The sequence below is a fragment of the Nuphar pumila genome, chromosome 9, assembly GCF_984573655.1.
Source record: "Nuphar pumila chromosome 9, dmNupPumi1.hap1.1, whole genome shotgun sequence".
NCBI lineage: Eukaryota > Viridiplantae > Streptophyta > Magnoliopsida > Nymphaeales > Nymphaeaceae > Nuphar > Nuphar pumila.
Genome location: NC_143257.1, coordinates 60996037 through 61009705, shown reverse-complemented (window position 1 = coordinate 61009705; position 13669 = coordinate 60996037). Strand labels below are relative to the sequence as shown.

At 40.9% G+C, this 13669-nt stretch overlaps 1 protein-coding gene across 1 annotated transcript; it reads right to left on the bottom strand.

The window, feature by feature from the left end:
• Nucleotides 1-345: 345 nt before the first annotated feature.
• LOC149828608 (RINT1-like protein MAG2) lies at nt 346-13068 on the bottom strand. The gene is made up of 4 exons (XM_090017096.1): nt 12988-13068; nt 867-1442; nt 698-751; nt 346-591 (listed from the first exon to the last, which is right to left on the bottom strand). The coding sequence occupies exons 1-4, from the start codon at nt 13066-13068 to the stop codon at nt 346-348; spliced, it is 957 nt and encodes a 318-aa protein (XP_089873222.1).
• Nucleotides 13069-13669: the final 601 nt, after the last annotated feature.

Genomic DNA, 13669 nt, shown 5'->3' with positions numbered 1-13669 from the left:
AACCACACGTTCTCCTTTTCAGCTCAATAACTTTTCTTGACCATCCATCAATTCTATCTGGTTCCACATCTGGAACCAATCTGGCTAATCAGAAAATATGCTCATCATAGATACCATAGACAATATAGGAGATGTTGAGTTCTCCCATAATCTTTCAGAAGGCCTTAAAACCACTGGGTCTACAAATGATTGCATTTGTTTATCAAATGAGATGACCAGATCGATGATATGGAGCCATGAGGTGTTCACCTCAACTGCCCCACCATTGACTTGATATCTGTCAGCTAGAATGGGCATCACATTCTTCTTCATGTAATCTGAAAGCATGTCTACCATAGACCGTGCTCATGCTTCCCTGGCACTGAAACCTAATAACCTTGCTTTATCAATGAGAGGTTGCAAAGGATCATCGACACCATCAACAACATCCCGAGTGATCTTATAGACAAGAGCAAATATGAATTTTGGTTCATCAATCCATTTCAAGAAATAATGTTCTGCTCTTGAAGAAATAGGAGAAACTAATTCATCAATGGTCCAGAGGTGTTGATCAAGATGTATCTTGCAAGAGTCACGCAACTGATTTTTCCACTTCATATGAAACTGCTGAAAAGTACAAAGCGTAAGAAAGCTCCTCGAGTATCTTTTTTTTTTTTTACAATTCCATCCACTACAACAAGTGGGTTAGGCAAGTCACAGTTTCTCCCCTTGTCAAGATTTGCTTTGACAAGAGGAGGAGGCCATCCCATTGCTGCAAGGACAGGGCGATGATCAGCAATAGCTTGAGGCCTCAAAACAGCCAGCACCCTGTCAACCCTCAGATCAACAGCTCAAAGGAGACGTGTCCACTGTGGCCTTGTTTCTACCAGCTCAGTTAAAACATTCTCTATCTCCTTGAGAACATCCATAACAAGCTGCAACCTTCCCAACTTCCAATCAATATCATCTGAACTAGCAGCATTTGCAAGCATTGGGATCTGATTCACACACGTTGGTGTCATAATTAGGTGCAATGTATCTTCAAGATCTCCAACCAACGCTTCCAACTTCAAGGTGGTTTTGGCATAAATTCGAACATCATCAACTTTGCCAACTTCTTTAGCAAGCAATGGTAATTCTACTGCTAACATATTCGTAATCCTCTTCAACTTTGCATCACCCATTTCATCTGGGTGGTGGCTAAAATCATGTAATCTCACAATGACGTCATCAAGAATCCTCTCCATCTTAAAGGAATGAGAATTCCATGATGATAGCGCCGCAGCAAGCTTCCTCCTTATGCCAAGAAGGTTGCGCTCCAAATCCAAGCATTCATTTTCCAATAGGGCGGTGATCGATGGGGCCTTAGCAACATCGTCTCGAAGAACGAAACTTGAATTCAAGAATGCTTTCAGAGATGGGGAGACATCGTTGGCTATAGCATGAGAGAAGAGTTGGTGTTGCTACAAGCAACCCAACACAACTCAGGGGTGCGTCAATGGGGCCAAAAATAGGGAAAATCAAAGGGAAGTCGATACTAAAAATAAGAATCAAAATAAACTCAGAGATTTAAAACCCAAATGAATCAATGATGCTATGGTAAAGCATCATCGGTTCCCATCGTGTCAGCAAAAAAAAAGAAAAAGGCATCGAGGGCTCAATGCAAATCTTGAAACCGAAATGAGCATGAAAAAAAAATTAGCCTACAGATGGGAAATCGTGTATGAGCAGGTAATGAAAACTCAAAAAATCAAGCTATAAATGTATGTCAAAATCTATAAAAATCAAAGCAATTTGTGAATCAAAGGTGAAAGGAGAGAGATACGGTGTTGGAATCGAGGATTCCATTTGCTGTAGCAATGGGAGGGGGAGTCATTCCTGTTACATACAGGTCGATCCCACCCATAATGCCATGAAGGGAAAAACCCAAAAACAAAATTAAAACAGAAAAATGTAATAATACGAAATTCCTATGGAAAATCAAAGTAAAAGAAAGAGGAAGGAAACTTGTATATAGAAAAAAAATCAAAGATGGATATAACCAGTAACAGGAATGGAAGAGAAAGAATCACTTACCTCCTGCTGCAAGGATTTCGACCGAGGGACGAGAGATCCTCTTATAACTCTGTAAATGAGGGTTGATCTTTAGCACTCGCAGGGGAAACTCTAGAGGGAGGGAAGAGGGATCAAGAGAAGAGTGATGTCGAGGTGAAGGATTACTATAGGATTTCCTAGAAGAGGTATAATGGTGGGGTGAAGACGGTTGTCTTAGGGTTTTCCATTTGTCTCTTTTTAAAGAAGAGGGTGGAAGAATCGGGAGAGGTCGATGGAGTTCGAGAGGGAGAGTGAGAGCCTGCCGCTCTCCTGGCCATCCGGCCTCTTACGAAGGTTTCTCAAAGAGAAACCCTAAAGAAAATTTGCAATGGGGCCCTTCTGATTTAAAATATTTTATAAAAAGGGGGCTCCTTTCGAGAGTTTTCTAAAAAGTGATTCTTCATAAAAAATGATTTTCAAAAAGGGGTTTTTAGAAAAAGGATATTTTCAAAAAGGAGGTTTCCAAAAACTATTTTTTTCTTTTCTATATTTTTTTATTTTTTTGTTCTTTTCTTCATTTTCTATATTTTTTTGGTATTTTTGAAATAAAGTTCTAAAGAAATTTTTTAAACTAAATTTACAAATATTTACAAAAGAAAGCTTTTCTGAGAGTTCGGGGTTATTTTGTGGAAATTTCTTCAGAAAATGGGTTTACATCCGGATTTTGAGGGAATATGTTGAGGTTTAAACCTTGAATCGAGAAATTTATGACGATGGATCCAAACGGATACCGGACGCACTGTCTGAGACTTTCAAAAGGTTATTTTGGTAATTTTGAAAATTTGGTTTAAAAATTGGATAACGAAGCTCAGATTTGGATTTTGACAATGGATCCAGATCCGAAATCGAGTCAGATATGTAAAATGGGTTTAATTTCAGTAAAATTTGAGAAATAAACTAGAATTTAGATTTAAAACTGACTCAATTACTCAGAAAATGGCATCAGGGGCAAAAAGGGAACATTTACATCATTTTGAAAATTTTGGGGTGTTCAAAAGGGTATATATATATATATATATACATCTCTTGGAGGATGTTTTGTGCACCAAGAATGACAGATCAAGGCAAAACAATGGTTATTTAACCTTCCTAGTCATGGGCATGAGTTGTCAAAGACTGAAATTGAGATCATGTGTATTGCTGAAGAGTTTGTATTCTCCTTCTACTAGAGATTCTATTAGCAACAATGTGTCCAAGGCCTTACAAATAGATGACATTTCCACCTTAAATATAGGTGAGTTCAGCTGGGTCTGGGCGTGACTCAGAGCCCCCTGATAAGTCCAAGATGAGACGATTAATATTTGTAATTTTTTTTGTTTTTAACCTTTAAAATCAAGCAAAATTCAGAGGCAGAAATCAAGCAAGTATACCGTTAGATGCGTCTCTTAATTTTGAGAACATTGGTGCTTCGTCTTTCTGAAATCGGGTTACGGTTAGGGGTGGCAAAACCTGACACAACCCGCCAACCCGCCTCTTAGGCGGGTTCGGGTTTGGCAAAAACGAACCCGTTTAATAAACGGGTCGCCTAACCCGTTTATTAAACGGGTTGGGTTCGTGTTAGGGGTATGCCAACCCGCCAACCCGACTGACTCGTTTAATAAACGGGTTAGGCGGGCTGGTCAACCTGCCAACCCGCTCGCCAACCCGTTTACCCGACCCAACCCGTTTATTAAACAGGTTGGCGGGTTTTGTCGGGTTACCCATTTAATAAATGGGTCGGGTTTGTGTTTGCCAAAGTCGACCTATTTAATAAACGGGTTGGGTTCAGGTTGAGGTATGATGACTCGCCAACCCACCGGGTCGACCCGCCAACCCGACCCGATTGCCGCCCCTAGTTACGGTTGGCCCAAAATCGCGTTTTTAAAAAAGTGACCATATCTCAATCCCTATACCAGACATATTTTTGGTTCCATCAAAGAAAAGGGTCAAAACTGGGGACTCCTGAACATTGCAGAAGCGATCATCGGGAAAATCGTCTTCTGCCTTGATCTCTTCTGTCAACGGGAAATCCGCCAACTGATCTGCGATGGACTGGCCCTTGACTGACTTTTGAGATACATACTCTAAGTCGTAATGCATCAGGAGGACTTGCCATTTTGCAATCCGTCCAGTAAGAAAGGGCTGCTCAAGGATGTACTTGAGAGGATTGAGTCTCGACAGAATTTTGATTTCTGATGCCAACAGATAATGTCTCAGCTTCTGACACATCCATACTAAGGCTAAACATGTCTTTTCCATCTGAGAGTATCTTTTCTCATAATTGATGAAAGTCTTGCTCACATAGTAGATGGTGTGATTTATCAGACTGCCTTCCTCAAACTGTGCAAGAAATCTGCCACAAGCATTCTGATTGACAGAAATATATAAGAGAAGTGGTTTTCCAAGTTCTGGTGGCTTCAGAACTGGTGGATTGAGGAGATACTGCTTGATGTGCTCAAATGAGAGCTGACATTCTGGTCCCCACTCAAATTTCACTTCTTTTCTTAGTAAGTGATTGAAGGGCTCACATCTCATGGCCAAATTAGAGATGAAGCGGCGAATTGACTGGATGCACCCTTGAAGGCTTCATAGTTCTTTTAGATTGGTGGGAGGCGGCATATCAATGATTGCCTTCGCCTTAGCAGAATCCACCTCTATGCCTTTCTTGTTGATCATAAATCTAAGCAGTTTGCCTGATTCTACTCCAAAGACACATTTTTGCGGGTTGAGTCTCAACTTATACAGAATAAGTCTTTCAAAGACTTGGCTGAGAGCATCGAGATGATCATCTCCTTCTTTGGATTTGACCAGGATGTCATCCATATAGACATCCATGTTCTTGTGCATCTGGTCATGGAAAATAACTGTTATCGCTCTCTGATAGGTTGCCTTAGCATTCTTGAGCCCAAACGAAATGATTGTATAGCAAAATGTACCCCAAGGTATGGTAAAAGAAGTTTTTGACTAATCACGAGTGGCCAGTTTGATCTGATTGTAGCTTGAGTATCCATCCATAAAAGAAAACATGGTGTGGCCCGCCGTGCTATCGATCAAAAGATCGATGTTGGGGAGTGAATAATCATCTTTTGGGGTGGCCTTGTTCAGATCCCTGAAATCGATGCAGATTCAGACTTTGCCATTCTTTTTGGGAACTGCTACGATGTTCGCCAACCAATCTGGGCAGTCAATAGTCTGGATGAATCCCGCCTTTAGCAACTCCTGAAGTCCTTCTTTAACTTGTGGTGCCACTCGGGGATTCATTTTCCTTAATTTCTGCGTGATCGGCTTAACATCTGGCTTCAGCACGAGACGGTGCTCGACTAACTTTGGATCCAACGCTGGCATATCCTCATAAATCCATGCAAAGACTTCCTGATGTTGTTTGAGAAAATGGATGAGCCTTTCCTTCTCATCTGAACTTAGGTTGGAACCAATTTTGAGGATCTTCGGATCATCTTCCGAACCAATATTGACATCCTCTGTCGGATCTTAAACCAACGGCGATGGTTTATCCTGCTTCTGAATACTGGAAAATTCTGGCAATTCTTGAATTGCTGGATCAAACTCTGCTAATTCTTCGATCTGCCCTGCCACTTTGCTGACTTCTGCCCCTGCCTTTGCCTTGCAGATTTTGGCCGGTTTGGAATTACTTTGAGAAAAATTAGAATTGATAATGAGCCTTTTGATCAATTTAGGAGCCATGATTCTAGCAATTCTGAAAAGTGCAAAGAAGGTTTTTGAGAAACGGTAAGCTATAGCCTTTTGTACAGAAACAAAGAATGATGACATAGAAAAAGATATAAGCAAAGAATCGTGTACGCCAAGATGAGAAGAGGAAACAAAATTTCCATTGATTGAATAACTTTGATATTTACAGGTGATTATTGATGAAGAAAGGAAAAACTGGGGTGGACTTGCCTCTACAAGACGACATAAGGAGAACAGGAAAAGAAAACAGAAAGCAAAGGCATTGTCTTCATTCGGCTCCTTTGATGAAGGCAGTTTTTCTGCCTGATGACTGACCGGTGAAACCCAAGCCTGTACTATCAATATGCCGAGCGGGAACAATTAGCTCTATCATGTCGTTCTCGTTTTTACCAAGGCCTCTGAAGGGCTGGTAGCCATGCTTCATCAGTAAATCAAATCCCTTATTGGTTTTCAAGAATTGAGGAAAAAGAGGATGATCCTTGAAAGAAGTGCAATTGAGGCGTCCTCCTAGCTTGAAGAAATGAGGTCCCTGCCACTGTACCACTGCGGTGACATTCTCTGTTGGCTAGACTTCCTTCAGCTGGAGCATATCCAAACTTTCACTCAAATTAATCTCATCGACCTCCCGAATGCTTGGGATGTCGGCAGTGAAAGTGGGGCGAGGAATCATCGGTTGTGGGAGTCTTTCTTCCGGATCTTCTCCCAAGACTGTGGTAATCATGCCTCCTTTTGACCATATGATGCACTGATGCAGGGTTGAAGGAACGGCGTTGGCATTGTGGATCCAAGTGTGTCCCAGCAGAAGGTTGTACGTGGGTGGCACATTTAACACGTGGAATATAATGGTATGTACTGAATAGTTGATGAAAATTTCAAGGAAGATTTTTCTCCTGGTTGTCTGCCCGTGGTTGTCAAAACCATAGATCGTGATTGGATCTGGGATATATTCTTCTTCTTTTAGGCCCAAGGCTCTGGCTGTCATTTCTGGACAGATATTGAGGTTGCTGTCTCCATCAATAAGCACATGAGGGACTGTCATGCCCCTGGTCTACACTACTATGTATAAAGCATTATTGTGAAATGAATTTGGCAAATCCTCATCTGAAAATATTATTGGTGCATTCGTCATAGCCTGGTTGACGATCTGAGCCATATCCTGCGGAGTTGTGGCAGGTTTGACCTTGATTTTCCGCAATAGATTTTTCAGAACCTGCTGATGTTCCCGGGAAGCATGGGTTAAGTCCAAAATGGAGATGTTTGATAGAGCAGTGATTGGCTTCTGAATTGATCCCGAAGTCTCACCCTTCTTTGAAGCTGCTTTAATGAAGTGCTTTGGAATCCTAGAGGATGGCTTGACAACTTCTGTTGTCACCTTCGTTGGCTCTTTTACTGACTTTTTTTTTCTAACAAATGAAGTAATATCCACCCTCTTGGCGGAAGACTGTGCTTGACGTAGGACTAGGACCTGATGTTGATCCTGAATGTCCTGGTTAGAACATGACTGAATGTTGTTCTGGAAAAGAACTTCTTGATCTGAAATCACCGAAGCTGAATGTTTTGGGAAAGGCTTGGACAAAATCTCGGGTTGTTGTTCATCCTCGTCCTCGATCAACAAATTCTTGTCGATGCAGTCTTAGATGATGTTCTTGAGGACAAAACAATGTTTCGTGTCATGTCCAACAGTCTGATGAAATTTACAGAATTTATCCATCCATTTTCTCATAGCAACTGGTGGATCTGCCACCTTGGGGAGTTTTACCATCCCTTTTGATAACATATATTTCAGGATGTCTTCGCGGGACTGTTCTAGAGCTGTGAATTCCAGATCATAACTCTGTCCCTCATGCTTTGGTTTCTCTTGCTGTCTTGCTTCAGGTTGTTGTACTGGCTGGACGAGTTGTGGCTTAGCAAATTTCCATTTCTGGGCTGCAGAGTTTGTTCTTTCGGCCCTGGAGTGTCCTGAATTCTTGTTGCGATTTTTCTTGCTCTTCTTGCTGCTAGAATTGCTGTTGTGGCCTGAGAAATCTATAGAATAAGCAACGTGTGCTTTCTTTTTCTGCTCAGGATTACCTCGGACGAAAGGGTAACCTTCATAGAGGCCATTGTCTTGTCCTGTTCTGTTTCGAGCCACTTGGCTCTCTCAATCAACTTCATAAATGACTTTGATGGAGATGTAGAGATTAGATTCCTCAGAGGCTGAGCAAAGTTGTTCAGGATGATTTGCAAGGCATGTTCCTCTGGGATGGGAACCTTCATTTTGTTACAGGTGCTTCTCCACCTGTGGATGAATTCGCTAGCCCTTTCATTCTCGTTTTGTTTCAAATTATACAGATGGTTGAGAGTTGGCGACGCTTCAACATTGAACATGAAGCGCTCGATGAAAAGATTCACGACTTTATCAAACTCTCGTAGTTCGATAGGGTTGATGTGGTCCGCATACCACCTGACTGTTGTACCTTCTAGGCTGCGAGGAAAGCAGATGAACAGGACTCTATTGTCTTTCCTGAAATGATCGCATTCTGCGTAGAATGTGGCCAAATAAGCTTTGGGATTGCTTGTTCCATCAAACTTGAGGAATTTCCAAAGGAGATTATCCAGATTGTCATCCCCGTCTAGGCCGTTGTAGAAATCTTTGCCAGAATAGGTCTGTTTGCCTTTGCTCTTGGCATGGATGTCCTTAATTGCCCGAGTCATTTCTCTCATTTGCTCGTGCATTGGATCCTCAACTGGAATGGGTTTGTTCACAGATTCGAGTTCTGCGGTGATCTTCATGAACTGCCACAGAGGATTCTGACTGTAGACAAACTGTTCTTCCTCTTCTGACTTCTCTTCTGCTGATTCTGATTCCTCAGAAGTAGTGTCAGGCTGGACCTTTTTTCTGACAATCCGGACCTGCTTTTTCACAACCTTCTTCTTTAATTTGCTCTTTTGAACGACATTCTTCAGACTGGCCTCAGCTTGCTCTGACATTATTCTGGTCATCATCTTTTGAAACAGACTGTACATGGCGGGGTCGATATCATCGCCTTTGTTCTGACTCTGTCCTCTGACTGACTTGGGAGAATCCATTTCTTCGTTTTCACTGTCATTGTGCTGAGGGGCACAGTCTCTTTTGTAGCTCTTGTCTGAACCATTCTGACAATGCCAATGATTTTGTAGAATAAGGGAATGGTTAGAGCGCGGAAGGACTTTTGAAAACACAACCTTTTAAGAAAAGATAAGAACGAAGGATTTGATAGACAATTAAACAGGTTATCCCATCACCAGTGATCGGGTCACCACAAAACTTGTGATAATTGCGTCACCATTTTTGTGATAACAAAAAATGTGCCTTGTTACCTAGGCGAGGTCATCCATCATGATAAGAGATATTTGAAGAAGAATAGAAGGAATGTCCCATCACTAGGGATGAGGTTGTCACGAGAATCGTGACCATTTATGCTATAAAACAAAAAAAATAAAATTTGGCTCAAAAAGCTTTTTAACAAAACAAAAGTTGATCTTTATTGATGATAATTTCAAAGACAAAGAGAAGATGGGCAGATAATTTGCCACCATTCTTGATATTCAGAAGATACATTGGGTCCAGGAAATACAGACAAAGGAATGAAGGAGTCCCAAGTATATTTGGTTACATGGTATGCCCCAGACCACTGATCCGACTACAGATCAAATTCTGGCATGTGGCTTGCCGGAAAGTGAGTGTTGACATGAACCTGCCGCTGCGAGAACTATCTGAGACACCTCTTTGGCTGATAGTCAACACAAAAGAAAGGGCCAAGCAATCTGTAATGCTTTCTATGAGCATAAGTGTAGCGAAGAACTGATTTTTGTCTGTCGAAGTAATCCCAAAGGATCTCCTCCTGATGCAGACTTTCAATCAAAGCTCGATACTGAATGGCGGACTTCGGCTTCTTGTTGTTGAACCTGAAGGAACTGGCTTTTGATGGCACATGCCGCAAGAACCAAGACTGCAGGGTGTAAGTGCATCCTTCCACCAGAATGGTCTCTCCAAGGGCGAAACGAGCCAAGCCTCGGTAAAGAAAGGCTAGGGCTACCATGGACACTGAAAGCTGACGGGTCTGTTTGCTTCTTCATCTTTGAAAGAGTTAGGTGACTCTGACATCGATGAAATTCTGACCGTCTTGGAAGAATGCTAATCCCACTATGCATAGGACCATGGCATGTTGGATCCTTTCTTTCGCTGCTCGAGATAAGGTATCAACTTCCTCGTAGGCTACATATTTGTGATAGAGTCCGAACAGATCGATGAACTGACTTCTGTCGATCTCAGTGAGAGGCCAAGATCTGCTCCCTGTTGCCCTGGCTAATGCTTCTCGAACATCTATCCCCTTGACGTTGATCAGGAACTGCTGCTCGACTGGATCATCTGGCTGACCAGTTGGCTCTGGCAATCCCATGATGTCACTGAATTTGTCCATTAGCAGAGTCATCTCTCCCCATGGAAACCAAAATGTGCAGGTTCGTGGATTCCACCATTCCGCCATGGCTTGAATCAGACTGTCGTTGATGGTTCGCTTGCCTGCAGTTGATGTCATCTCCAATCCACAATCATCCAAGTGGTCTGGGAACATACGCGAGAAGGTGGCGAACCAAGAATAATACCACTGAGGGAAGAAGGAATGAGACTGGATAACCTAATGATCCGGGGTTCCATCCCTTATTTGATAGAAGACATGATCTCTGGGAAAGACAACATCGAGGGAGTCAGATGCCATCGGAAATGATACTGAGGCAAAGAAGAATGAGGAGAATTAGATAGAATGCAAGACTTACGGATAGACTCTTGATGAAAGAAGAGGATAGACATAAATCCTGAAAATTTTGAAAGATCAAGGGAATTTAGAAAAAGGGATTTTCAGGGTTTTTAAAGAAAATTTGACAAAAGAGAAAAAGAATGTAGGTAAAGCAAAAATATACACCTTAGGTTTTTGAAAATAAGGAAAAGTTTTGAATAATATGCCCAGGGTTTGAAAAAGAGGTTTGATATATAGAAGAATACAAGGAACATCGCATAATCAAAAGCTGCACAAACAAGGATGCGCACACAGCACCCCCTAAAGGCTGACTCTAAATGCAATATTTGAAATGGCTTGTAGGACCTTAATCCTAACTCTAGGGTTCAGATCATCTTATTTCAATCAAGGTATGCCGATATACTCAAGCTGAAGCTCGAAGTACGTGGAATAGAAATATTTCTCTGGTTCTAAGGTAAAGGCTTCCCAACATCCTTGAGCGCCTACTGATATACCTCGGACTATGGCCCTTAGGTACGTGGTAGGGGGGCGCGAACCCAAATAAGTGGCCCAGTTGTGAGGCTCTCTCTCGAACTATGGTTCAGTGAGACAGCCCAGCAACGTGAAGACCAGGACAATATAGGTAGGGATGTTTTCGAAAACATGTTCAACATGTAGATAAAACTAGAAAGCTCTAATGCAAGTCCTAAAGAGATAGAATATAAATGAAAAGAAGCATACACTTGCATACATTGTTTCCATTCAATCCCTAGAATTGAGGAGTGTTGTATTTCAGACCTAAGTCTAATGTGAGCATGGAATAATCTCCTCAATATGGTCCTACCAAACCATACTTAGATCCTATATGATGTCAGCTTAGGACAAAATCTAGGCTCCTAAGGTTTTCATGGAAATGAAGCTGACATTTATTAGAATAAAGACTTAGATAATATCAAAGCAGAGCAAAAAGGCACAAATTCGACCGGACGGAGATGGGTCCCATCACGATCGCCAACTTCTATGATCATGCAAAAAATTTCCCCTTGTTCCTCTTCTCCTTTCTCTTCGCCTTTCTAGCCTCTATTCCCTTTTTGAAGGAGAATAAAAGACAGAAAAGAAGAGAGAAGAGAGAGGAATTCTTTTGCAAGGTCTCATCTGACCAAAATTTTAAAAACGTTTTAAAATCACTCACCTCCATTTTGAAAATCTGCGGGAAAATGGAGAGACAAGATTCGCTCGTCGGTATGAGGTTTGACCGTTCCTGGCGCCTTTACCAGGGGTAATCGAACCAAGGATTGAATTTATGCCATTTTGCTTTGCTAAAATATTATCTAAGAATTTATTCTAAAAAAATGCACAAAGAATCATGCTTGTGTGAATGCAAAGATGTATGCTCTTTTGAGAAAAAATGATTTGAAAATCTTCCAAGTCTTTCTGAGATAAACTTGATAATGGAGTGAAAAAATGATTCAAAGGATTGAATTTGATTTTAGATTTTGAATCCAACCCAGGATTTGAAATAGATCTGGAAGAAAGAGACTTGAATTTCCATGTTTTGGAATGATCAGGATTTGGAGAGATAAGTCTGTGAATGAAGATAAGAAGGAATTTAGAATTGAAATTTTGAAGTAAGAATGATTGTTCAAAGTCATAATGTACTTTGAGATCGATTTTCAAGAATCGATTTTGAATTCAATATCTAAACAGGAATTCGAATTGGAATCTAGACTTTAGGAAATAAATTTGAAATTGGCTTTGAAAATTGGAAATGAAATTAGATTTGAAAGTCTAGAATGAAATTTTGATCTGGAGTCTGTGAACACCCCAAATTTTTCAAAATATTGTAAATATTTTCTTTTTGCCCTTTTCCCCCATTTTCTGGGTAATTGAGTCAATTTTAAATCTAAATTACATTCTATTTCTCAAATTTTGCTGAAATTAAATTCATTTGACTCGATTTTGGATCCGGATCCATTGTCAAAATCAAATCTGAGCTTCGTATCCAATTTTTAGATCAAATTCTCAAAATTACCAAAATAATCTTCTAAAAGGCTCAGACAATTCATCCTGGATCCAAACCCATTTTCTGAAGAAATAAAACCCTGATTTTTCAAGAAAAACCCTTCTTTTGTAAATATTTTGAAAATTTTATAAAATTAGTTTAAGTTCCTTAGTTTTTAGAATTTTGTCTTCAAAAAATACAAAAAATATTGAAAATGAAGAAAATAACACAAAACAGTTTTGAAAATCTCCTTTTCAAATATCCTTTTCTAAAAACTTTTTTTTTGGGGGGAAAACATTTCTTTACGAAGAAACATTTTTTAGAAAATCTTATAAAAAGAGTTTTCCTTTTTGAAAAATTTCGGAAAAGAGAAAAATTTTTTAGGACCCCGTTAGAAAACTTGTTTTAGGTTTTCTTCGTAACGAGGTCGCGAGGGCAAGAACCTCTCCTCCACTCTCTCGCCCAAACCTTCTCTCTAGCCCAACCTCCAGAAACTTCCTCATGCATCGCCTTCCCCCTAATCCGCCCATCCTCCTCATGGCTCTCCATCGCAAGACCCTTGATCACCAACGGCTTCAACTCCTTTTCTCAGCCCTCCATCGCTGGCCTAACGTCGTTGGCCGTCAATCCTCAATGAACCCTCCCCTACTCGAAGCTTCCTCAGGCTCTACATAAGTTGGGCAGCAGCAAAAGGAGGGGGACGGACGGTTCAGGCATCACCCCTCCTTCTTCTGACCATTTTCTTTCTTTTGATGTTCCTCGGTTGACTGAAGGAAGTCGACTTCCATACCAAGCCATCTGATCTCTGTCCTTTAGATTTCCAGCACAATCGAAGAATTCCAAACGAATACGTAATTCCAGCAGCTAGTTGAAATCCAAGAAGTTGCTAAAGTCCTAACATCGATCATTAATGGAAGCAAGCAAAATTCTGGGGCCCTATTCCTGATGATCGTGATGGCTGTATGAACCTCAGGGACATGCTCGAGATGTATAGACTAAAAATTCTCAATGAAAGGAGATAATTTCTCTAATGGATATGATTTGCTGATGGAACTCTTCTTACCAGGAGATGGAATATCGAATCATCTTTTGCTTCATCAGATACAGCAAAAACTGCAAAGGCCTACAGCTATCGAAAATCATTGTGAAA

Coding starts and splice junctions, on each gene's coding strand:
- LOC149828608 (XM_090017096.1), bottom strand. CDS start 13,068: ATGGAGAGCCATGAGGAGGATGGGCGGATTAGGGGGAAGGCGATGCAT. Junction 1,443..12,987: donor GAGGTTGGGCTAGAGAGAAG/GTTTGGGCGAGA, acceptor GGTTGCTTGTAG/CAACACCAACTCTTCTCTCA. Junction 592..697: donor TCTTGACAAGGGGAGAAACT/GTGACTTGCCTA, acceptor TTTCATATGAAG/TGGAAAAATCAGTTGCGTGA.